The sequence below is a fragment of the Petaurus breviceps genome, unplaced genomic scaffold, assembly GCF_028583685.1.
Source record: "Petaurus breviceps papuanus isolate PSGF00001 unplaced genomic scaffold, PetGlider_PUasm1.0 91023, whole genome shotgun sequence".
Taxonomy (NCBI): domain Eukaryota; kingdom Metazoa; phylum Chordata; class Mammalia; order Diprotodontia; family Petauridae; genus Petaurus; species Petaurus breviceps.
This window is the reverse complement of record NW_027187398.1, coordinates 6,878,557-6,901,111: the sequence shown is the minus strand read 5'-3', so window position 1 is coordinate 6,901,111 and position 22,555 is coordinate 6,878,557. Positions and strand designations below refer to the sequence as shown.

At 42.6% G+C, this 22,555-nt stretch overlaps 1 protein-coding gene across 2 annotated transcripts; it reads left to right on the top strand.

Moving 5' to 3' along the window:
- Nucleotides 1-10,387: 10,387 nt before the first annotated feature.
- On the top strand, nucleotides 10,388-17,393 carry RAB13 (RAB13, member RAS oncogene family). Of its 2 annotated transcripts, XM_069078242.1 has the most exons (8): nucleotides 10,389-10,684; nucleotides 11,690-11,750; nucleotides 15,401-15,461; nucleotides 15,799-15,876; nucleotides 16,044-16,133; nucleotides 16,359-16,424; nucleotides 16,529-16,579; nucleotides 16,757-17,393. In XM_069078242.1, the coding sequence occupies exons 1-8, from the start codon at nucleotides 10,561-10,563 to the stop codon at nucleotides 16,835-16,837; spliced, it is 612 nt and encodes a 203-aa protein (XP_068934343.1). In that variant the 5' UTR covers nucleotides 10,389-10,560; the 3' UTR covers nucleotides 16,838-17,393. The 2 variants fall into 2 exon arrangements, with proteins under 2 accessions (XP_068934344.1, XP_068934343.1); XM_069078243.1 differs by lacking the exon at nucleotides 16,044-16,133 and having other exon boundaries at nucleotides 10,388-10,684.
- The last annotated feature ends 5,162 nt before the right edge of the window (nucleotides 17,394-22,555 follow it).

Below are 22,555 nucleotides of genomic sequence, written 5' to 3'. Positions count from 1 at the left end.
AGGATGCACTGGAGTGGGGAGAAAGTCAAGGTGGGAGATGACCAACTAGAAGCTAGGGCAGTAGACCAGGTGCAAAAGTTATGAGTCCCCCACATTGAGATGGTGGCAGTGTCAAAGGAGAGAAGGTGGTGTGTGCACAAAGATATTATGAAGGTAGAATAGATGGGATTCAGCAACAGATTAGATATGGGGAAAGGGGTAAGGTGAGAGAAAGTGAGGAGTTGCAGGTGACACCGAAGTTGTGAGTCTGGTGACCAAGAAAATGATGGTGTCCTTGACAGTAATAAGGAAGTTAGGAAGAGGGGAGGTTTTTAAGGGGAAAATAACAAGTTCAGTTTTGAACATGTTGAGTTTAAAGTTTCCAGTAGGCTTTCCAGTATGAATCTGAAGGGTGAAGAGATAGGTTAGATCTGATACATGTGTTTCCTATTTGAGGGTCTGACATCATTGAGGTAAGAAAGGAATCGAGATTGTCCTAGTGAGGTCAGGAATAGCCATTTAGCTTAAGGGAAAGACCCAGATGACAGAAAACAGATAGATGGACAGGGTGATCTCTGAAAAGTAAATCAGCCAGACGTTTGAGATCCAGTGATCATCTCAAAAATAACCCAAAAAAGCTTTTGTTCAGTGCCATTCCCTAGATAGATACTCTGTAGAGAAAACTAGACAGTGGTGGTTCTTACCTTCTAGATTTTTACTCAGTGGTCAGGGTTTAGATATGCTTTTGTAGATGAGTAATTATAGGAAGGGCATAGAGCAGAGTAAAATCAATAACATCTATGTGTACAAAAATATATATAACAGTTCTTTTGTAGTGAAAAAGTAGTAGGAACTAAGGCAACGCCCATTAATTGGAGAACAGCTGATCAAATATTGGCATATAAATGCTATAGAATATTGTGCCACCATATGAAATGACAAAAAGGACATAGACCTAGGAAGACTTATAAGAATTGCTGCTGATTGAAATGAGCAAAAAGAGGACAACTTATAAAATAAAAATATAAAGAAAAACAACTTTGAAAGACTTACGAATTGTCATAATTACAATGATCAACCACAATTCTAGAGTATCAATTAGTTATCATGCTATGATACCTTCTGAGATTATGGACTAAAGAGGCAGAGTGAGCTATACATTTTACTATATGGCCAGCATGGAGATTTCCTTTGCTTTACCATGTCTTTTTGTTTAAAAGGGTGGGTTTTTCCCCCCAGTTGGAATGAGGTGGTGAAAGGGACTGGGGAGGTAGGAATAGGGAAGAAGAAGAAGAAATAGGTTAGTCAGAAGAAGTCATAAATGAACAGAACAGCTTTGAATGTTACATGTGGAATGTTTTGGGGTTTTGGGGTTTTTTTGTTTTTTGCTTTTTGGAGGGTGGAAGGCAGGGCAATTGGGGTTAAGTGACTTGCCTAAGGTCTCATGGCTAGTAAGTCTTAAGTGTCTGAGGCCAGATTTGAACTCAGGTCCTCCTGACTCCAGGACTGGTATTCTATTCACTGCCCCATCTAGCCTTCCCAATTGTATTTTTTTTTAAGCAAGGTCAACATAATATAGATATTCGTTTTCATATACAGTTCTTTTCTACAATGCTCATTTTATATGGTATTTTCAAAGTTAAAACACAAAGGAAAGAAGCAATTACCAGTACCAAGGGCATACTACCGTGTTTCCCCAATAATAAGACACTGTCTTATTAATTTTTTTTGGAAAGAAAAACACCAGAGGGCTTATTTTCAGGGGAGGGCTTATGTTGTCCTGCCTCAGCTCTCCTCTGCGGCACTGCTCTCAATGGTGCCAGCAAGCATATCACTGGGGAAGAACAGGATGACACGCTCACTGCTGCAGCTCTGATTGGATGCAGCTCGGAGCGCGGCGTGCGTTTCACGGGTGGGGGGGGACGGTGCATACAGAGGGTACCGTAATGTAGCGTGTAGCGCAGGGAATCACCTTCACTACAGTAGCAATCTCAATAGGGCTTATTTTCGGGGGAGGGCTTATTTTCGGGATAGGTCTTATTATCGGGGAAACACGGTAAGATTAAGTGCAGTTTGGCCTGTTGAACTTTAGGTACTTTATTGATGTGGAAATTACAAATTCATTCCCACAGTCTACAAAAATGTATTGAGTACCTACTGTGTGCAAAGTGCAGTGGGGATTACAAAAATCTATAAAACATGGTCCCTGCCCTTTAAGCAGTTTTAATCCTGTAACTGAGAAAGCTCTCCAAAGTAAAGCTGTGGCTTCCCCTTCCCCTGACACCCCCACCTCCCTCCTGCCCTCCCGTTCCATTTCCTTTCAAACTGGGTGCAAAATCCTCGAAGCCTGGAGCTGCAAGTATGGTCTGCTATGTCCAGGGGCAGGCATTGGCAAACATTGGGGCCCTCTCAGTAGATCTCCCCATCTGCCTTGGACTTGGCCTCCTCTTCAGATCTCGAACATTGAGACTCAAAGGACAAACTGACTGTACTTCATAAGGCATAAGATGTTGTAGTGACCTGACTCAGTAACTCAATACCTGCCTACAGTGTGGAACGCTCAATGAGACCTGGCTAGAGAGCCACAAATCAAAGCTGGAAGAAACATTAAGACGTCAGAACTGAATAGTTTGAAACTATTAATGTCCCTGTTTTACATTTCATTGGGATCTGAACCTTGATTATTAATATCAGGGTTGCCAGTAGCTGCCCCCAGCATGCTTTCATCCCCCAGTCCTCAGTACTGTTTTTGATCTTTGGAAAAATTGCATCAACAAGCTCTGATCATGGGGGATGGGGCTCAAAGAGGGATGATGATGATAGGAATTGAAACAGACCATGGAAATGAAGGTTGTGTTTTCCTTTGTCATTAAATCTCAACTGGAGGTGGACTGTGTGTGTGGGAGTTTGAGAAGGTCTCACTGTCTGATACTGAGGCTGGGAAGAGGTGAATGGAATTTAATTATCCTAACTGCTAAGATTGAGAGCAGGAGACTTCTCAGCTGGTATGGACATCTTTGTGGTTTCCCAAAGTGCCTTTTTGGGAGTAGACCTGTGAACCTAATAACAAAGAATCTGAAAATATTTTAATTAATCTGAAGACATTTTGACCCTGGCTTTGGCTTTCTCATTTTAAGAGCTGTAACACTTGGCTGAAGAAGATGTAGCATTGTGCAGAGAGCAGGTGGGGGGTAGGGTGGGTTGGTGTCCCTTTAAGGAATTTATGGACTCTGGTGAAGAAGAGTTTGAAGGCCAGCTACTATACCAGGACCTTCAGGAATTCAGCCTACTTTAAAAAAAAGAAAAGAAAAAGAAAGTAATGCCATGGCTTTAGTGGGATGGAAGAGATCTCATCACCAGGTATTTACTAAAATGTCAACTTCAGAGATCTTCTAGATAGGTCATCCATCCATAAAACATGGAGAAGGAATTTCCCTGAACTGCCTGACAGAAGAAAAGTGCCTTGAGCTAGTGGGGAGGGGAAGCAAACAATATAGATATTGAAAAAGTATCTAAAAAAGTGGTTCAAAGGTAGAATGGGGTGCCTTGGGAATTTGTCATTTTCAAATGCCTAGAAGTCTTCAAGTGGAGGCTAGATGGTAAATGTTGAGGGTAATCCTCTTTAGATACAGGTTAAACTAGAAGATGATGATAATCCAATTTGGGGACTATAAAACAGGTTAGGGAAGAGGATTTTTGAGTAGCAGTTCTTGAGAATGCTTTGCAGGTGTACATCTTACAAAGATAAGGATGAGGAATAGCATCATTACTGATCCATTCATGTTTAAAACGTTGGTATCTTTGTTCCCTCTCCATCTCTCGTATTCAATTGATCAAGTCTTACTCATTCTACTTCCACAATTTCTCTTATGTTGAAAGCAGATAGGTAGCACAGTAGATAGAATGGTATACATGGAGTCAGGAAGACTTGAGTTCAAAGGTGGCCTCAGACGTGTATTAGCTGTGTGACCTTGGGAAAGTCACTGCCTTTATTTCCTTTTTTTCCTCATCTGTAAAATGGGGACAATTATAGCACTCACATAAAAGTGAGGATAAAATGAGATATGTGAATAGAGCATTGGCCCTGGAGTCAGGAGGACGTGAGTTCAAATCTGATCTTAACAATAACCTAACACTAACTAGCTGTGTGACCTTGGGCAAGTCACTTAACCCCAATTGCCCTGCCGTTCCCCCTCCAAAAAGCAAAAAAAAAAAAAAAAGAGATAATTGTAAAGTACTTAGCACAGTACCTAGCATATAGTAAATACTATATGTTAGATATTATTAGCCCCCTCCGCTATTCCTACTGCCACCATGTTGGTACAACTCCTCATTATCTCTCTTCTATGACTACGATGATAATTCCTACCAGGTCTTCGAATCTCTATTCCATCCTTCCCACTACTACCAGAGTAATATTCTTCATGCATAAATTTACCATGTCACTTAACTGCCTAGAACCCTTCAAGAGCTTACTATATATCCTTCAGAGTCAAAGTCATACTCCTTAGTTCACCTACTAGCATGCAATCTATAATGTGGCTGTAAGTTTTCAACTTTATCTCTTTGCTCCTTTTCTCTAAACATTTTGTATTCCAGACAACCTGAATTGCTTACCTTCTATCTATATATCAACCATTACTTCCCATCCAGCCAGTCACCAAGAACCACCAAGAGGCTCATGGAACAAGCAAGCACACACACGCCACACACACACACACACATGGTGTGGTAGACAGAATGTCACACCTGGAGGCCTGACTTCAAATTTGGTTTCATTTCTCATCTGGCTGCCCTACTTTGGGACTTATCTAACAGACTTCTGACAGACCATGCCCCAAAAAGCTCATTATTAAGATAACCTTATTTTCATGAAACATCTCACTAGCCTTGGTACTGTACTTTATTGCTACCCTTTGCCTCTCAGATTGGAAGATGGGGCCATGAATTCCAAACCTACATTTAAGGAGAGACCTCAGCTCAGATATTTCTCTTCTCACTCATTTACACTACTTAGCACAGTGCCTGGCACATAATAAGCTCTTAATAAATGTTCATTGAATGAATGACTCTGGCCCACATCCCTTAACCTCTGCCTGCTGCAGTTTCCTTAACTGTGAAATGAGGATTTTAATATCACTTATCTCTTAGAATTGTGAGAATTAACTAGATATTTGTGAAGCACTTAGCACAGTGCTAGGCAATAGTAGGCCCTTAATAAATGGACCTAGGACCTATCTAGTATGGCTCTCTTGGCATGAGCCCTCTAGAATCACTGGCCTCCCTCCCTGTTCTCTGAACAGTAATCAAATCAGTGTTATCATTGCTACTGGAAAGAGTACTATAATCAAGTACTTTATGGCTCTGCTTAATGCCCCAGACAAAAACTCCCTCCCCTTCCTCCTCTCTGCTTCTTGGTATTGTATTCTCCTATAGAATGTAATCTCCTCAAAGGGAGGACAGGAATTGTCTCTCTTTTGTATTTATATTCATAGCACATAGTACGCACTAAAATGAGGGAGCAGAGCACACAGATGCATATACTTCTGGCAGCAGAAAAGATACAGTCATCTATGGACTTATGAGAAAGGTAGCTCTGGTAATTGAGAGTTAACCTATTGTAATGGGAATGTAAATTTTGAAGATCTTGAAGATCTTCCCTGCCCCTAGGCTAGAGTGCACCTGGAGCCTGGGGTGGGAGGCTTGTTTTTCAGTAGATACTTCTTGATTGGCCAGTGAGTCTATAAGGTTGTTACATTCTCTGAGCCAGGAGAAGGCTATATAAGCCCTGATGTGTAGCTTTGTTTTGGGGCTCACTTTGAGAAGAGTTCTGTGATTTGATCAGATGAGATTCTGGGAAGCCATTGTTGAGAGCCCCCCAGCTTTGAAAAAAAAACCCAGATGTTGATTTGGTATGGATATAATGGTTGGACAGTTTGAAATCTGTCTACTTGATCTGTTTCTCTGACTTGATAATTCTGTCTGTATATGTAATGGGAATGCAAATTTGGAAGATCTTCCCTGCCCCTAGGCTAAAGTGCACCTGAAGCCTGGGGTGGGAGGCTTGTTTTTCAGTAGATACTTTTTGATTGGCCAGTGGGTCCAAAAGGTTGTTACATTCTGAGCCAGGAGAAGGCTATATAAGCCCTGATGTGTAGCTTTGTTTTGGGGGCTCACTTTGAGAAGTGTTCTGTGATTTGATCTGTATTCTGGGAAGCCGTTGTCCAGGGCCCCCCCGGCTTTGAAAAACCCAGATGTGGAAACCCAGGTGTTGACTGGGTATGGATGTAATGGTTGGACAGTTTGGAAATCTGTCTACTTGATCTGTTTCTGTCTTGATAATTCTGCCTGTATACTTTGAAGTTCGGGGTGCTGACCTTTTCTCCTGAACAAGGTAAACAATATATGTCTGACTGATTAAAGTAAGCTTGTTAACCCATTTTGAGTTGCTTTCCTTTAACAAAGCAGATCCAAGAACCTGTATGGGCAGCCACCCTGAGCACGCTTGGGGTGCTTGCTGCTACAGTATATTCTGAAGTTTGGGGTGCTGACCTTTTTCCCCTGAACTAGGTAAACAATATGTTTGACTGATTAAAGTAAGCTTGTTAACCCATTTTGAGTTGCTTTCCTTTAACAAAGCAGATCCAAGAACCTGTATTGGCAGCCACCCTAGGGACACTTGGGGTGCTTGCTGCTACACCTATGGAGAAGAATAAATTCTGGGAACCCAGCTGATCTCTTTCCAAAAATGGCAGGTGCATTTCTATGTGTGTGGACTTTACAAAGAAAGGAAAGGAATTCAAGGTCTTGCAATTACCAGAGTTGTGAGTTAGGTGCCTTGGCTGTAAGTATTTCTAATACATATGTACTTCACTACTATTCTATTCTAAGTTTGTACCCACTCATCCTATGGCCATTATGCAAGGAGAAGTTGGGCACAGGGGTAAGAGGAGGCCCTACACACATTATGGGGCACCATGATCTCACAGAGGGATTGGGAACAGGTGCCAACTGGCAGCTCTGTCCCTCACTATCCAGTTCTGGGTCACAGATCCAAGGTAGAACAAGGAAGCTGAGGAGTGCAGGGCAAGAGTAGTGACAGGCCGTATGACTAAGAAGCAAATTAGAAAAAATCAGCAGGAGGATAGCTCTAACCCCAGGAACAGAGCAGGAACAGAACAGTTCCAGCTTCTGGCACATTCTAAAAGCTATAAAGGAATAAACAGGACAGGCTGATAATGGCTGAATCTAGCAACACTCTACTCTTGCTCAGACCCAAACCCAGGGCCAGAACTTGCAGAGCTCCAACAAGGAGGGCAGTAATCAGACTTTTCCCTAGATCAGACCAGTCTGGGAGAACTAAAAGCTTACAGGTTGCCAGCCTGAATTGTCCTTCAGAGCCTGGGATAACAGAATAACAACATTCAAAACTCAGAAGAAGGGGCAGCTAGGTGGCACAGTGAATAGAGCACCAGCCCTGGAGTCAGGGGGACCTGAGTTCAAATCTGGCCTCAGATAATTAACACTTACTAGATATGTGTGACCTTGGACAGGTTTAACTGGACAAATTTAAGTAGAATTACTATAAGACATGAAGCAAGACTTATGCTAAGCTATTAATTCCCTCAGTGAAATGAAAATACTAGAGAAAAAAATGAAAATTAATGAGGGCTATAGAAGAAAAAATTGGAAAGGGAATTAATAGCTTAGCATAAGACAAAATCTAGAGTTTCCAGGGTAAGGAAAAAAAGGGGGGGGGGGGGGGAGGAAGAAAGACTGCAAGCAGCCAAGAAGAAAGAATTCAAGTACCAAGGAACTACAGTTGGGGTTGCACATGATTTAGCAGCCACTACCATGAAGGAATGGAAAGCATGGAATATAATATTCCAGAAGACAAAGGATATGGGTTTACAGCTAAGAATAATTTACCCCCAACAAAACAGTATGATCCTACAGGGGAAAGAAAATAAAACTTTAATTAAATAGAGAACTTCCAAGCATTCCTGATAAAAAGACCAGAGCTTCATAGAAACTTTAAAGTTCAAACATAGGAGTGGAGAGAAACTAAAAAGGTAAGCATAACAAAAACCCAACCATAAGGATCTAACCACAGATAAACTTCTTACATTCTAATATGGAAAGATGATACATATGTAATGTATATTCTGAACTCTGTAATCTTCAGGAGTCATAGAGCCTAATTAGAGAGAAAGCCTGGGAGTGAATCTGTTATGTCTAGATGATCTTTAAAAAAATGTAAAGAAAGAGAGATAAAGAAGGATAATGCACTTGGGGGGTGTGAGGGAGGAAAAGGAAAATTAGGGGAAATTATCTCACATAAAGTATACAAGCATAAGTCTATACAAATAAAGAGACAGAGGTAGGCAGAGCAATGGAGAAAATAATACAAAGAGTAGAGATTGATAAAGAAATATTTCACTCAACAGAATTAGAAGAGAAAGGAGAAAATGAAGAATCAGAAGGAAGATAAGAGAAGGATTAGTCCTATGCAAAACAAACTCTAAAAATGCACAAAAAGATTTATAGCTTTTTTTAAGGTGGCAAAGAATGAGATTCTGTCAGGGCATATAGGTGGCAAAGCAGGGGCAGATGGGTGGCAAAGCATCGGCCCTGGAGTCAAGAGGACCTGAGTTCAAATTCAACCTCAGACACTTGACACACTAGCTGGGTGATCTTGGGAAAGTCACTTAACCCCAGTTGCCTTGTCTTCCCCCCTCCAAAAAAAGAATGAGATTCTGTGGGGGTTCCAATCAGCTGAGCAATATAAATGTGATAGAGTATTATTGTGCTGAATGAACTCTTATCAGCATAATGACCAACCAGAAGAGGACTAATGATGAAACATACTACCCACCTGCTGCCAAAAAGGGAAGGACTAAAAAATACAAAATGAGACAGTTTTTTTTTTACGTAGTCAATATGGAAATTTGTTTTGATTGACTATATATGTTTGCAATGGGTTTTGTTTTTCTCATGTTCTCTATTGGGGAAAAAATTAAGAAAGTGGATCTTGGTTGATTAAAGCAAATAAAATATTTTAAAATAAATTTAATTCCATGTAGGAAGGAATGTTATTCCATCTCAGTTTTTAATCTTTCCCATTACCTAGAAGTCAGTGTTTACTAAGTGTTTATCGAAATGAATTGATCTGTGGAGCAGGTCTTTGGGGGTCCCCTAATGACGCTTGGTGCTTGAATGGAATGTCATTGTGCTTAGAGCTCTGTTCTTAGAGGTGTGAAGCCCAGGTTTGAATCCTGCTTCAGGTACTTACTTACGTAGTTGGGTCACTCAACCTCTTTGAATCTCAGTTTCCTTACCTGAAAAATGGGGATAATAACTGCATATACCTCACATGCTTGTTATGAAGCTCGAGAGAAATAATATATGTAAATTGCTTTGCAAATATTAAATTACACTATAAATTAGGCAGCCAAGAATTTATTAAGGATATACTGTGTGCCAGACACTGTGCTACAAAGGGACACGAAGAAAGGAAGTGTGAATAGTAGTAGTGATGGAATCGCATCTGTATCTGCGATCTGTCACCCCATTTTCATTGATGCCAACACTACACATTTACAAAATGGCTGGTGAGAGCAAGGAGCGCCCCCTCGTGGCCATGGAACACAGCCAAGCTAACTGCTTTGAACACAGAAGAAAGGATTAACAATTGGTGTGATCTCACTAGTTCTGAGTCTCGGCCCAGTATAAACAAGTTAAAATAGCTCCCCACGTTGCAGCTCACAAACCGCCTTCCTCACAAGCCTATGAGAGGGGCGGATTTACCGAGCTCACCGGTTAGAGACATGATGGGGTCCCAGCGCTTCAGGCTCACCCCCGAGGGGCTGCCATAGTCGGAGATTCTGCCACAAGACCCTGATGTAGGAGTGATGCGTCTCCGTGCCCAGCACGTGTATCTTTTGCCACAAGAGGGCGAGCTTTTCCAACAAACGTGTACCTAGGCCTCCCTGAAGTCACCCCAACTTCGGCCACTTCCTCCCCTGAGCAGAGGTCCCAGGACTGTGGCAGCCCCAGAACTCTCCATCTGTCCTGGCCTGTACTCATCCCCGGGTCCCCTCCTATCCGCACTTTTTTCAGCATCCTCTCCCAGCCTCCAAATTCCACTTCCCCAACATCTGTCCCTCCTCCAGTTACTTTCCTCAGTTCTCCACTCTTCTGCCCTAACCCCAACTCCGTCTTATTTCCGATGGTTCTCTCCCACCTAAACCTCCCATCCCCCGCCACAGGGTGGGAGGACTGAGGGTAGAGAGGAGGGAAGGCCATCTGTAGGAGGAGGATGGGGAGGGGGAGCCTGCCTAGACTGGGCGGGGGAGGCAGGAGGAGAAGGCAGCTCCGGCCTCGAGAGTGGCCCTAGTGGGGTGGGCGGGCAGGAGGTGGGGCTCCCAAGGGCACCGCCTCTCCTCTTTCCCGGAGCCAGAGAAAAGAGGGAGGAAAACTTCTTCCTGCCCAGGGCCCCTGGGTTTCTTCTGTCTGCCCACTGCACCCGGGTCGTGTCTGGGTGCCAGGCTCCTTTTCCCCCATCCCCACCCCGTGCCCGCCATGGCTAAAGCCTACGACCACCTCTTCAAATTGCTGCTGATTGGGGACTCAGGGGTGGGCAAGACTTGTCTGATCATTCGATTTGCCGAGGACAACTTCAACAGCACTTACATCTCCACCATTGGTGAGCCCACTGGCCCAGACAACAGATCCCACGTGGCCCCCAGCCCCCCTCCTCCTGGCCTCAACTTTTCAAAGTCCCCCAGATCACTAGTTAACACCCCTTTCCACTATCCCAACTTTTCAGCCTCTCAGGAGTGAAGCCTTTCAACTCCTTTCCCCAGCGCTTGTTCCCCATCATTCCACGCATTCTCCCCAATCATTACCCAGATTTCTAAGCCCCAACCTTCCTGAGGTCCCTAAGCATCACTTCAAGTTCCCAGAAACCCGGTTTCCTCAGGCCCATCTCCTTAGTAGTCTTAGTTTCTCATTCCCTCAACTTCCCATCCCCCACTCTTCTTTTTCCCCCTCAGCTTTCCTCCCTTCACATCATTTTAATTCACTTTGAATCCTCCAACCCTGTTTCCCAAACTCCTGCCCCCTGGCCACCTGATCCTAAGTCCTAATTCTCCTGAGGAGCACTATCCATATGCCATCTAGCTAGAAATACCCCCAAGCCTTATTTCTGTCCCTTATCCCAACCCTGTAAAGTCTCAGTGTCCCTACTCCTCAATCCAATAGGAGAGGGGTGGGGTGGGTTCTCAAGGAGAGGAGGTCATCTTGGGGGTTAAGGCCCTTGATTTGTCATTCTGAATCCTCAAGGAGTCTAGTGGGGAGGCTGAAACTGGGGGAAGGGCTACTGGGGTCTCTGACTCAGCCTGGTGACTCATTCTGTCCCCTAGCATACAGAGGTATGCACCCAAGTTTCCACTGAGGGCATGAGAATAATATTGTTTGTCCTCCCTAGGACATACACACAAACCAGGGATATAGATACTTGTGTTAAGGAGAAGAGAGAAGGGAAAGGAAAGAATAGCCCATGTTAACTTCCCTTATTCAGTAATATGAAGAGTCTTGTGAACCCAAACTCTCTGCTCCCTTTCAGGCCTACATATATTCCTAATCCCCTTCTCCTCTCCCCACCTTCCCACCCATCACCTTGACTCTAACATACTGATTCCATCTCTAGGAATTGACTTCAAGATCAGAACCATAGACATTGAGGGGAAGAAAATAAAACTTCAAGTCTGGTGAGTGAATCCCTGAAAATCCAACTTTCTCTTCCACATCCCCATCATGAAATCTCATTTTGCCTCTCTTAATCATTTCCTCCACTTATCCTTAATCTCTCCTGTCTCTCTTCATTCTCTCTCTGCCTCTTTCTTTCTGTCTCCTATGTCTCCATCTCTCTGACAATCAAGTGTTTACTGATCATCAACACCGTGAAGGATAGAGAAGACATGAGGTATATCTCTGCTTTCAAGGTATTCACAGTCTGGTTGAGGAGATAAGATTCAACACATAGGAAACTATTAGTATGCAAGAGGAGACAGTATATGTTTAGGGACCATCCATGGAACACATATTAATAAGTAAATACTTTGTGGCTAGGTGGTGCAGTGAATAGAGCACTGGCCCTGGAGTCAGGAGGACCTGAGTTCAAATGCAGCCTTAAAAACACTTAACACAAAAACTAGCTTTGTGACCTTGGGCAAGTCACTAAACCCCAAATGCCCTACAAAAAGAAAAAAATAAATAAGTAAATACTTATTAGTGGTTCCATGTCAACCTGGAAGGTCTTTAGTAAAATGTCCCAGGTGTCTATCTATATGGGACATTTTGTTACTTAATATTTTTGTTAATGCCTTGGATAAAAGCCTATAGATATTATCCTTATCAAATTTCCAGATGACACAAATCAATGTCCACAGTTCTGATCCTGACAAGCTTGGACCTTGGGATGGCTATGATAAGATAAAAGATTTAAATGGATAAATGTGTATGTATATGATATAATGCTGTTATGCTGTAAAAAATTATGAAGGGGATGGTTTTAGAAAAACTTGAGAAGACTTGTATAAAATGATGCAAAGTGAAGTGAACAGAACCAGGAGAACAATTTATACACTAAAAACAATACTATAAAGATAAACAACTTTGAAAGTCTTACTAACTCTGATCACAATGGGACCCTGGTTCCAGGGGACTCGTGATGAAACATGCTACTTACTTACAGATAGAGAGATAATGGACTCAGAGTGTAGACTGAAACATATATATATATATATATATATATGTATACACACACACACACACTTACACACATATATGTGTGTATATACTTTTTGGGGACGTGGATAATTTTGGAATTTTTCAGAAAAATTGTCGGAATTTGTTTTATCTGAGTATAGATATTTGTAACAGGTCTTGTTTTTCTTGTTTCCTCAGTAAGTGAGGGAGGAAAAGTAGGAGAAAGAACTCAGAAATGAAAATAAAATAAAATTGCATTTAAAAAATGATAGGGCAGCTAGGTGGCACAGTGAATAGAACACTGGCTCTGGAATCAGGAGGACCTGAGTTCAAATCCCACCTCAGATGCTTGACATACTTACTAGTCATGTGACTTTGGGCAAGTCACTTAACCCCAGTTGCCCTCCAAAAAGCAAATAAATAAATAAAGATAAATATTAAGTTTTACATTTGGGTTCACAAAATTGATTTCACAGGCATAAGAGTATTAGGGGACAACAAAGTCAATACAGAATGGCAGTCAAAATAGCTAATGAGATTGGTGAGGGATCCAACTAAGCAAAATCATACAAGGGGCTTTAAATATTAAAAATGTGGGAGTGGCTAGGTGGCTCAGTGAATAGGAGTCAGGAGGACCTGAGTTTGGATCTGTCCCCAAACACTTAACACAAAAAACTAGCCATGTAACCTTGGGCAAGTTATTTAACCCCAACTGCCCTCCAAAAAGCAAAAAAAAAAAAAATTTAAAAATGCAAGGAAGATGATGAAAGAAAAATGGAATAAACCTGCAAAGAGTTTTACTAAGAACTTTTTTCACCCCCAAGGAAAGTAGAGCCACCACACTTAGCATCTACTATCATAGTCTTGGATATGCCTATAAAGGAGGAAAAAAATGGGCACTAATGATACTAAAGATGAGAAAAGCAGCTGAGTTAGACCAAGTCTATGTAAAGAAGGTCTGTGCTGGAGATGTCAAAATTGTGAGACTGACCCAAAAGGTATCTGAAGAAGAGGAAAATATCAGAAATATGAGTGTGGGGGGGGATCATGGACCATATTAATACCAAAAACAAACAAACAGAAAAACCCGACAACAGCCAAGAGGACATCAACTACCAACCTATATGCTTACTTGAGAATCATCTATACATGTGTCCAGGGCATTCTCAATGAAGGTATTCATATATAATGGAAACAGGCAGGGCTTTGCAAATATTATCTCATAGTATTCACACAACAATCCTGTGAGGTGGGTGTTATTATTATCTTCATTTTATACTTGAGGAAACTGAGGTAAATGGAGGTTAAGTGATTTGCCCAAGGTCACACAACTAGTAAGTTTCTAAGGTTGGATTTGAACTCAGGTCTTTCTGGCTCTAGGCCCAGTGCCTCATTCACTGCACCACCTAGATCTAGAAGAACATAATTTCTTAGTCTTTTTGTTATATTATTATTTGGACGAGCAAATTGCCACCTTAAAGGCTGTTTCTCATACATGTAAGTGTATCCTACACATACATACATGTAAGTGTATCCTACACATATATCAACATTACTCAAGATTCTTTGAAAGACAGAACAATAGAGATAACCTCTCAGCCTCAGTTGTATCCTCATCTGTAAAATGAGGATAATTGTACCTACCTCATAGGGTTGTTGTGAGGATAAAATTGAATAACATTTGTGGACCACTTTGCAAACCTTGAAGTACTATCTAAATACTTATTATTGTTCTTGTCATTGTTACTCATATATATCATGGTAGGACAGTGCAAGGACAACAAACAGAACTGAACAGAAGGAAGATAAAGGGTTGATCAGTTGATTGCCTTTAAGAAACTGAGAAGATCCTTTAATTATCTGAAACTTCTCCCAGAAACAAAGGCCCATCTTTCTAATATCAATGTTTTACTGTTGTGGTGGTATGGCTGGAAGTCTTGGAACACAATAGTCTCAATAAAATTAAGGATAAGTGTCAACCAGAGGATAATGAAGAGCCACATGGTGGGCGTTAACAGGCTTCAGCATATAACAAGTAAGGAACTAAAAAGAAAAACCAGAGTAAAGGGTGTCATCAGAGAGATCTTGGAGGGGAAAAAAGGAAGAAGAAGAGAAAAGAAAAGGAGGAGGAGGAGAAGAGAATGATAGGCTGGTCATGTGGTAGGAACAAAGGATGACCACCAGACATCCCTTATTCTCAATGGGAGCCTACTTAAGGAAGGCAGACAGGAAGGTCTGCACCAGAATATTGGGCCGAATCCCATGGCAAAGTTATGGGAGGCCATGGGTTGTCATTGATTTGTTGAGCTTGGCGTCATAGAAGGCAACATGCACTGACCCATTTGTATATGTGAGTGGGGAAAAATAGGGGGCCACTAATGACTTTTGACCTGGAGGAATGATGTGGTGAAAGCAGGCAGCAGGATCAACAGAAGAGAATAAGAAGAGTCAGGGATGCCTCTTTCCTTTTTGTTTCTCCTATCTTCTTCTGCCATCTCCCTCATGATTTCCTTGAATATTCTCTTTTTCCTCCCTCATCTTATCCCTCCACTCAAATTCCAAGCTTCTTGAGGTATGTTTCCATTTGGTGGAGGGAGCACATAACTTGAAATACATGCCTTGACATCCTTCTCTCTGGCCCCTCACCCAGGGACACAGCAGGACAAGAGAGATTCAAGACTATCACTACTGCCTACTACCGAGGGGCCATGGTATGAAATGGGGAGGCAGAGCACGCTATGGGCAAGAAATGAGGGATGGGAGGGTTAGAATGGGGGAATCATAAGCCAAAATAGGTGGCAGTGAGGGAAAAGGGCAAGTTGTGGCTTAGCATAGCATAGAGGTGAAAGGGAGGGTTTGTGTAGATTGGGATTTGAGTTAGAGTTTACAAGGATGTTATCTAGGTTTGTGGGAGTGTTCCCAAACCAGTACACTATATATAAGAAAAGTGCTGAGTGTAAAGTTCTTCTCACCCATAATATCTCATCTCTTCTCTCTCCTCTCTCTCTCTCCCTCTCCCTCTCCCCCCCTCCCTTCCCCCACTCCCAGGGTATTATCCTTGTCTATGACATCACAGATGAGAAATCCTTTGAGAACATTCAGAACTGGATGAAAAGCATCAAGGAGGTTTGTGTTTGACTAAAGGGAACTCTTTCAGGCATTGGACAGGTGCCTGGAAATGGCTGAGAGAGGGGCCTGGGATAGAGAACTGGTACATGGAGAAGTTAGACCAGGGGAAATGTCCTCAAGGTCTTAGAGCTCCCTGGTTCTCACCATTATCCTTCTCCTTCCAGAATGCCTCAGCAGGGGTGGAACGCCTTCTGTTGGGAAATAAGTGTGACATGGAGGTGAAGAGGAAGGTGCAGAGGGAACAGGCAGAGAAGGTGGGAGGCCTGAGGATAAAGGCAGATTGGGGGGAGGGAGGGAAGATCTTTGAAGATTGTGGAGGGATGACTGGGACTGGGGCTGGCTGAATGCAGGTTGGTGGGAGAAAAGAGCTGGGCAGGAATGAAAGGAATAGGGGAGGACCAAGAAGCCCAGAGACCAAAGTGAGGAATAAAGGAGGAATGGGGATAACCCATCCTTTTTCTTTCTCATCTACCCCAAAGCTGGCCCGAGAACATGGAATCCGATTCTTTGAGACAAGTGCTAAGTCAAGCCTGAATGTAGATGAGGTGAGGAATGGGAGGTGAGGAAATTGGAGGGTCAACTGCACTTCCCATCTCATGTTGCCCTAATGTCACCTATAACTACCACTTTCCTTCTCTATTTCCTGTAGGCCTTCAGTTCTCTGGCCCGGGACATACTGTTCAAGTCAAGTCGGAGATCAGTGAGTTGGTATTCTGGGAGTGGGGGCCATCATACAGCTCCTGCACTGGGAAGGTGGTACCTCAGATGCCCTCCAAGTCTTCCACTAGCCTAACCCTTCTCTGCTCACAACCATCATCCCATCTCCCCTCCCCAGCCCTGTCTGCCACCCCCTCACTTAGACTGTTCTTTCCCACAGGGCAGCAGCAGCAAGGTCCCCCCAACTACTGATCTGAAGAGCTGTGAGAAGAAGAGCGGTACCAAGTGCTCCTTGGGTTAAGAGCTGCTGGTGACCCCAGTCCAGGACCCAAGTCCTCCCAGCCCCTGGCCCAGAGGCTGGGCCTGCTGGATTTCAGGGAGAGGGAGGGAAAAAGAAGGAAAAAGGAAGAGGAGTTGTCTAGGGGACTTAGAGATTTAGGAGGGGAAGGAGAAAATGAGAGAGAGAGAGGAAAAAGGAGAAAAAAATTAAAGGCAACTGAAAAAAAGATCAAGTGGAAAGTAAGACAGTGAGAGGAATGAGCAAAAGGAGGTGAGAGAAGGGAATGAGGAAAGTGAAATGAGGAAAGATGTCACTGGGGTAGAGGTATCCTTCCTGACCTCTTCTCCTTCCTCTCCTCCAAATCTCCAGTACAAACACTAAGTGTATATACATAGATTTCCTTCTGTTACTGGGTCATCCCCTGGGGTCTGGATGGGGGTAGGGAGCTTAGCTGGCTTAGCTCAGTCCTCTCTCTCCCTCTGCACTCCCTCCCCAAAAATGGGGGAGTGGGGACTCTGTCTTATCACTCTAAACCTGCAAGGTCTTTCTTAGCATTAAAGACCAACATTTGCACAAATGTTCTTGTTTTTGTTCCTTCCTTCTCCGCCTCCCAGTTTTCATCATTTCCTCTGCCCCACTCATCACTATAACCTAGTTCCTCTGTCCTTTGATGAACAGTTTCAAAGGTGGGAAACTGAGGCTGAGAAGGACTAGATGGAGGTGATTGTTGGCTTGTCTATTTCTCCCCATTTCTCCCATGTCCTCAGCACTGTTAGGGACCTACTAAACTTATCCCAGAGTAGGGAAATGCTACCAGAACAAAGAGAGGACCTTGCTAGATAAACCCCAAAACCTAATTAATAATAATATCTAGCATTTATGTAGCACTTACTTAACTCTTTGTAAATATTATCTCATTCAGTCCTCATAACCACCCTGTGAGGTAGGTGCTGTTATTTTTCCATTTTATAGTTGAAAAAGCTGAAGCAAACAAGCAAAAAAAGCTGAAGTGAAGAAGCCCAAAGTCATACAGCTCCTAAGTGTCTGAGGCAGGATTTTCATTCAGTTCTTCCTGACTCCAGGCACAGAGCTAAATCTAGCATTAGGGGCACAAGAAGAACTAGGGGAAAACATAGGAGGCAGCCATGGCAGATTGGAAAAGCATCAGACACCAAAAGAGAGTTAAGTTCAAATGCTAATATTTGCTGTCTTTGTGGTCATGGACAAGTCCCACCTTCTCTGAAGTTTGTTCCCTCATTTATAAAATGGATATAATAATATTTAACTTCCTAACAATGAGAAGGTGTTCAGGGAAAGTCAAATATCCTCAAGGAGCATCTTGGTCAGGGATGGACAGTACAGCTGCTGCTGAGATCCTTTCCAACTTGGATATGGAAGCATTAGCTTAGGGACGTTTTCTGGAAGAAGGGAAAATGGAACAGGATTAGCAAGAAAGAAGAGTAGGAATGGGTTTTGGCCTTTTGATCCTGGGATCTGAGAACCAGATTTGGCCCCTACATTTATCCAGAAGCTTTTATTAGTTACTTCCTTGTGCGTGGTGTTGTATCAAGCATCAGACAAAGAAAACTAAACAGACCTGGTCTTTATCCCTTGGGAGGCTGCTCATACAGTCACCCAAAAATGAGAAAATAATCCTAGTATTTCAGGATTGGAAGGGAGCCCAGAGGCCGACTCCTAACTCGACATGAATCTTGTGTGCAAGGTTTCCAACAAACACTCATCCAGGGTCTCTCCGAAGACTTCCTGTGAGAGGGATTTCATTACTTCTGGAGGTAACCTGGTCCACTGTTGGAGAACTCCAAGTGTTAGGAAGTTTTTCTTCATTCCTACCCTCTGTGTAACTTCTACTCATTACTTCTAAATCTGTAAATCTTTCCCCTGGTACTGAGTAGAATGAGTCTAATCTTTCTGCAAGATAGCCCCTCAAATGGAACTATGATGCCCCCTTCTCCCCACCATGCCTCCTCCACCACATATTTTCTGCAGACAAATATTATCATTTCTTTTACTCATTCCCCATATGCCATGGCTGCCAAACATCCTGATTGTTGTATTCTGAACATACTTGTCAATATCTTCAAAGAACTGATATCTGACAATTAAAATATTTAAAAATTGGGACCAAGAAGTCAAAAGCTAACCTTGAGGTTACATAAGGCATATGTTCAGTTTATGTCTATTGCTTAGGACAGGTAATCATCATTGGGTTAATCAATCAAACATTAAGGGTCTATTATGTACTTGGCACTGTTCTAAGAGCAAAGGGATAAAAAAAAAAGGTCAAAGGATAGTCCTTGCCTTCAAGGAGATGATAGTCTAAAGGGGAAGACAATATGCAAACAAATATATACAAAGCAATCTGTGCAGGATAAATATAAATAATTAACAAAGGGAAGGCACTAGAATTAAGAAAAGTTGGGAAAGGTTTCTTGTAGGAGGTGGGATTTTGGTTGGGACTTGAAGAAAGCCAGAGAAGTTAGTAGATAGAGTGAAGGAGGGGGAGCATTCCAGGGATGGGAGACAGCCAGAGAGAATGCACAGAGCCAAGAGATTGTTCAAGTCTTATTCAAGCAACAGCCAGGATAAGAGTCTCACTGTATTGAAGAAAAGGTGTCAGGGAGTAAGGTGTATGAAGAATGGAAAGGGAGGAGAGGGCTAGGTTATGAAAGGCTTTGAATGCCAAAAAGAGCATTTTGTATTTGCTCCTGGAGGCAACAGGGAGTTAATAGAGTTTACTGAGTAGGGGAGGGTGACATGTTCAGACCTGCATTTTAAGAAAATCACTTCCTGGCTGAAGGAAGGATGGATTGGAGTATGAAGAGGTGATAACCTGCTCTAGAGGAGTGGAAGTGTCACAGGAGAGAGGAGGCATATTGGAGAGATGTTGCAAAGGTGAAATCAATAGGCCTTGGAAATAGCTTGGGTATGGGGATTGGGGGTGAAAGACAGTGAGGAATCCATTATGACTTCCAGGTTTCCAGCCTGAGGGACTGAGAGGATAGTGTTGCCTTTTACAAGAACAGGGAAGATAGGAGATGCGGGAGGGCTTGGGGTAAAGATAATGTGTTCTGTTTTGGACATAATGAGTTTAAGATGCCTACTGGACATCTAGTTGAAAATGTCTGAAAGGCTGTGGGAGATGTGAGATTGGAGGTCAGCAGAGAGATTAGGAGAGGAAAGGTAGATTTGAGAATCATCAACATAGAGATGGTAATGAAATCCATGGGAGCTGATGAGATCGCCTAGTGGAGTAGTATAGAAGGGTCAGAGAAGAGTGCCCAGGACAGAACTCTGAGGGACACCTGTGATTACAGGGTGTGATCTAGAGGAGAATCCAGCAAAGGAGACAGAAGGAGCAGTGAGATACGTGGGAAGAAAACCAGGAGAGAGGGGAGTGTACCAAAAATCTGGAAGGAGGAGAGAGTGATTAACAGGATCAAAGGCTGCAGAGAGATCAGGGAGAATGAGGGTTGAGAAGAGACCATTGGGTTTGACAACTAAGATATCATTAGTAGTAACTTTGAAGAGAGAAGTTTCAGTGGTATGATATCCAAAGCTGAATTTTTAGGGATTAAGAAGAGAGTGAGAAGAAAGAAAGTGGAGACACCTATTGTAGAGGACCTTTTTGAGGAATTTGGCTACAAAGGGCAGAAGAGATATAGGATGATAGTGGGGATGAAAGGGTCAAGTGAAGGCTTTTTTCAGGATGGGGGAGAAATGGACATGTTTATAGGCAATAGAGAATGAGTTAGTAGGGGGGAGAAAATGAAAATAAGTGAAAGAATTAGGATGACATAGAGGACTTCAGGAGGAAAAGAGATGGAATAGGATCACTTGAACAAGTGGACAGGGGTTAACCGAGGTAAGGAGTAAGACTACTTCATCATGTGAGGAAAGGTGAAAAGGAGATGGTGGCAGAAGGTATCTCTGAGTGACAGGAGATGAGGAAGAGGGGAGAAGAGGAAGGCAAGATTCTCAACTGAGACAGTTGGGAGAGGGGGAGCCCTGGGAGGTTTGAGGAGAGATGAAAAGCTTGGGAGGCACCACTGTGGAGAGAGGGATAGTGAGTTGAAAAGGGAGGTATAGTAGAATTGCCTAGCAGCAGTGAGAGCACAGTTGAGGTCACTGTAACAAAGAAGAGCAATCATGTGAGCTACAGATGTTTACTGATCTATTGTAGGGAAATATTGGCTTTCCCATTCAGGAAGCTAGAAGACTTGGAAAGTAGTCTGAATACCAGAGGAGAAACAAGTGAACAAGAGACTTGGGGAGATTGGGACATTTTAGATCCAAGGATGTAAAGAAGAAGTGGTAGGGGTTACGAGGGTCAAGTTGGTTAGATACTCTTAAAGTTTCAATAAATCAGTCAACAACCATCTATGAAGAACTAAGTTCCAGGAGCGGCTAGGTGGTGCAGTGAATAGAGCACCAGCCCTGGAGTCAGGAGGACCTGAGTTCAAATCAGACACTCAACACAAAAACTAGCCTTGTGACCTTGGGCAAGTCACTAACCCCAATTGCCCTACCTTCCCCCCTCCAAAAAAAGCAACAACAACAAAAAAGAACTAAGTTCCAGACACTGTGTTAGGCACTGTGATATGAAACAAAAATGAAACAGTCCTTTCCTTGCCATCAAGGAATAAATAAATAATGAGCAAAAAGTATTTATTAAGCTCATACTATGTGTCAAGCATAGTGCTTAAGCAGCTGGGGATACAAGCAGAAAAGCCAAATAAATGATCCCTTCCCTCAAGAAGCTCACACTCTAAAAGCACAAGGGAGACGACACCTACAGAGGAATGGTGGCTAGGAACAGACTCATGGTCTGAGAAGTCACAAAGATGTGAACAATAGCATGGTCAATTGACACATCCTTTCCAGAGGTAATGACAGTATGGAGGGGGTTAACAAGCAAGCAGTAACTGGAAGGAAAATGGCAGGGTGAAGATGAGAGCCAAGGGACTTATCTCCTCCCAGACATGGTCACTGGTGGTCTGGTACAAAAGTTAGAGCAGCAGCAGTGGTAGCATAGCAGAGCTTACAGTCTATCAGGAGACTGATGGTACAGACACACACGTATATACACATATGTGTATTGTGTTTATATATACAAATTTTGTGTGTCTGTGTGTGTATATATAGATATATAATGTCCCTCCACAAGGCCTTTTACATTTCATCCAATTTATTAAAATTTTGATTCATCAGAAACTGTGTGTTACAAAGCATCTCTGGAAACAAATACACGTTAAAATGATGAGATTACACTTTAAGGAAAAACTTGTAGGGGTCTCCAAAAGCACTGCACAATTGCCCAAATGCAAGCAATCTAATCCTTTTTCTTTTTCCTGTACAATTGTCCATCTACATTGCACACTGAGATACCAATTATACAGACAGTTCATCCAACTGCATGTGATAATCTAGGCAATAGGGATCCTTCATTTAAGAGGGTCAGAAACAAAGAGAAACTTGTTTTCTGGAGGTGTAAAAAAAATCAAATTTAGTATTGTATTTCAGCAACCACAAGCCAATTCCTTTTCTAGTCAGTCAGTTAGTGGTCAGAGAATCTAGGTTCTTGTCAAATATAGCCATATGAACTTTGAGTGTATGTGGTATGCTCAGGAAGAACTTACCTAGTATGATTCCCTGAATCCCTCTGAATGAATGTCTCTTTTACAAGGTTAAATGTTGGAAGAAGTGTTTACTCTTGCCCTG

Excerpts from the sequence above, each read along its gene's own strand:
- RAB13 (XM_069078242.1), top strand. The coding sequence starts at position 10,561 with ATGGCTAAAGCCTACGACCACCTCTTCAAATTGCTGCTGATTGGGGAC. Across the intron at positions 10,685-11,689 it reads CACTTACATCTCCACCATTG|GAATTGACTTCAAGATCAGA; the intron begins GTGAGCCCACTG and ends TTCCATCTCTAG. Across the intron at positions 15,877-16,043 it reads GGATGAAAAGCATCAAGGAG|AATGCCTCAGCAGGGGTGGA; the intron begins GTTTGTGTTTGA and ends TTCTCCTTCCAG.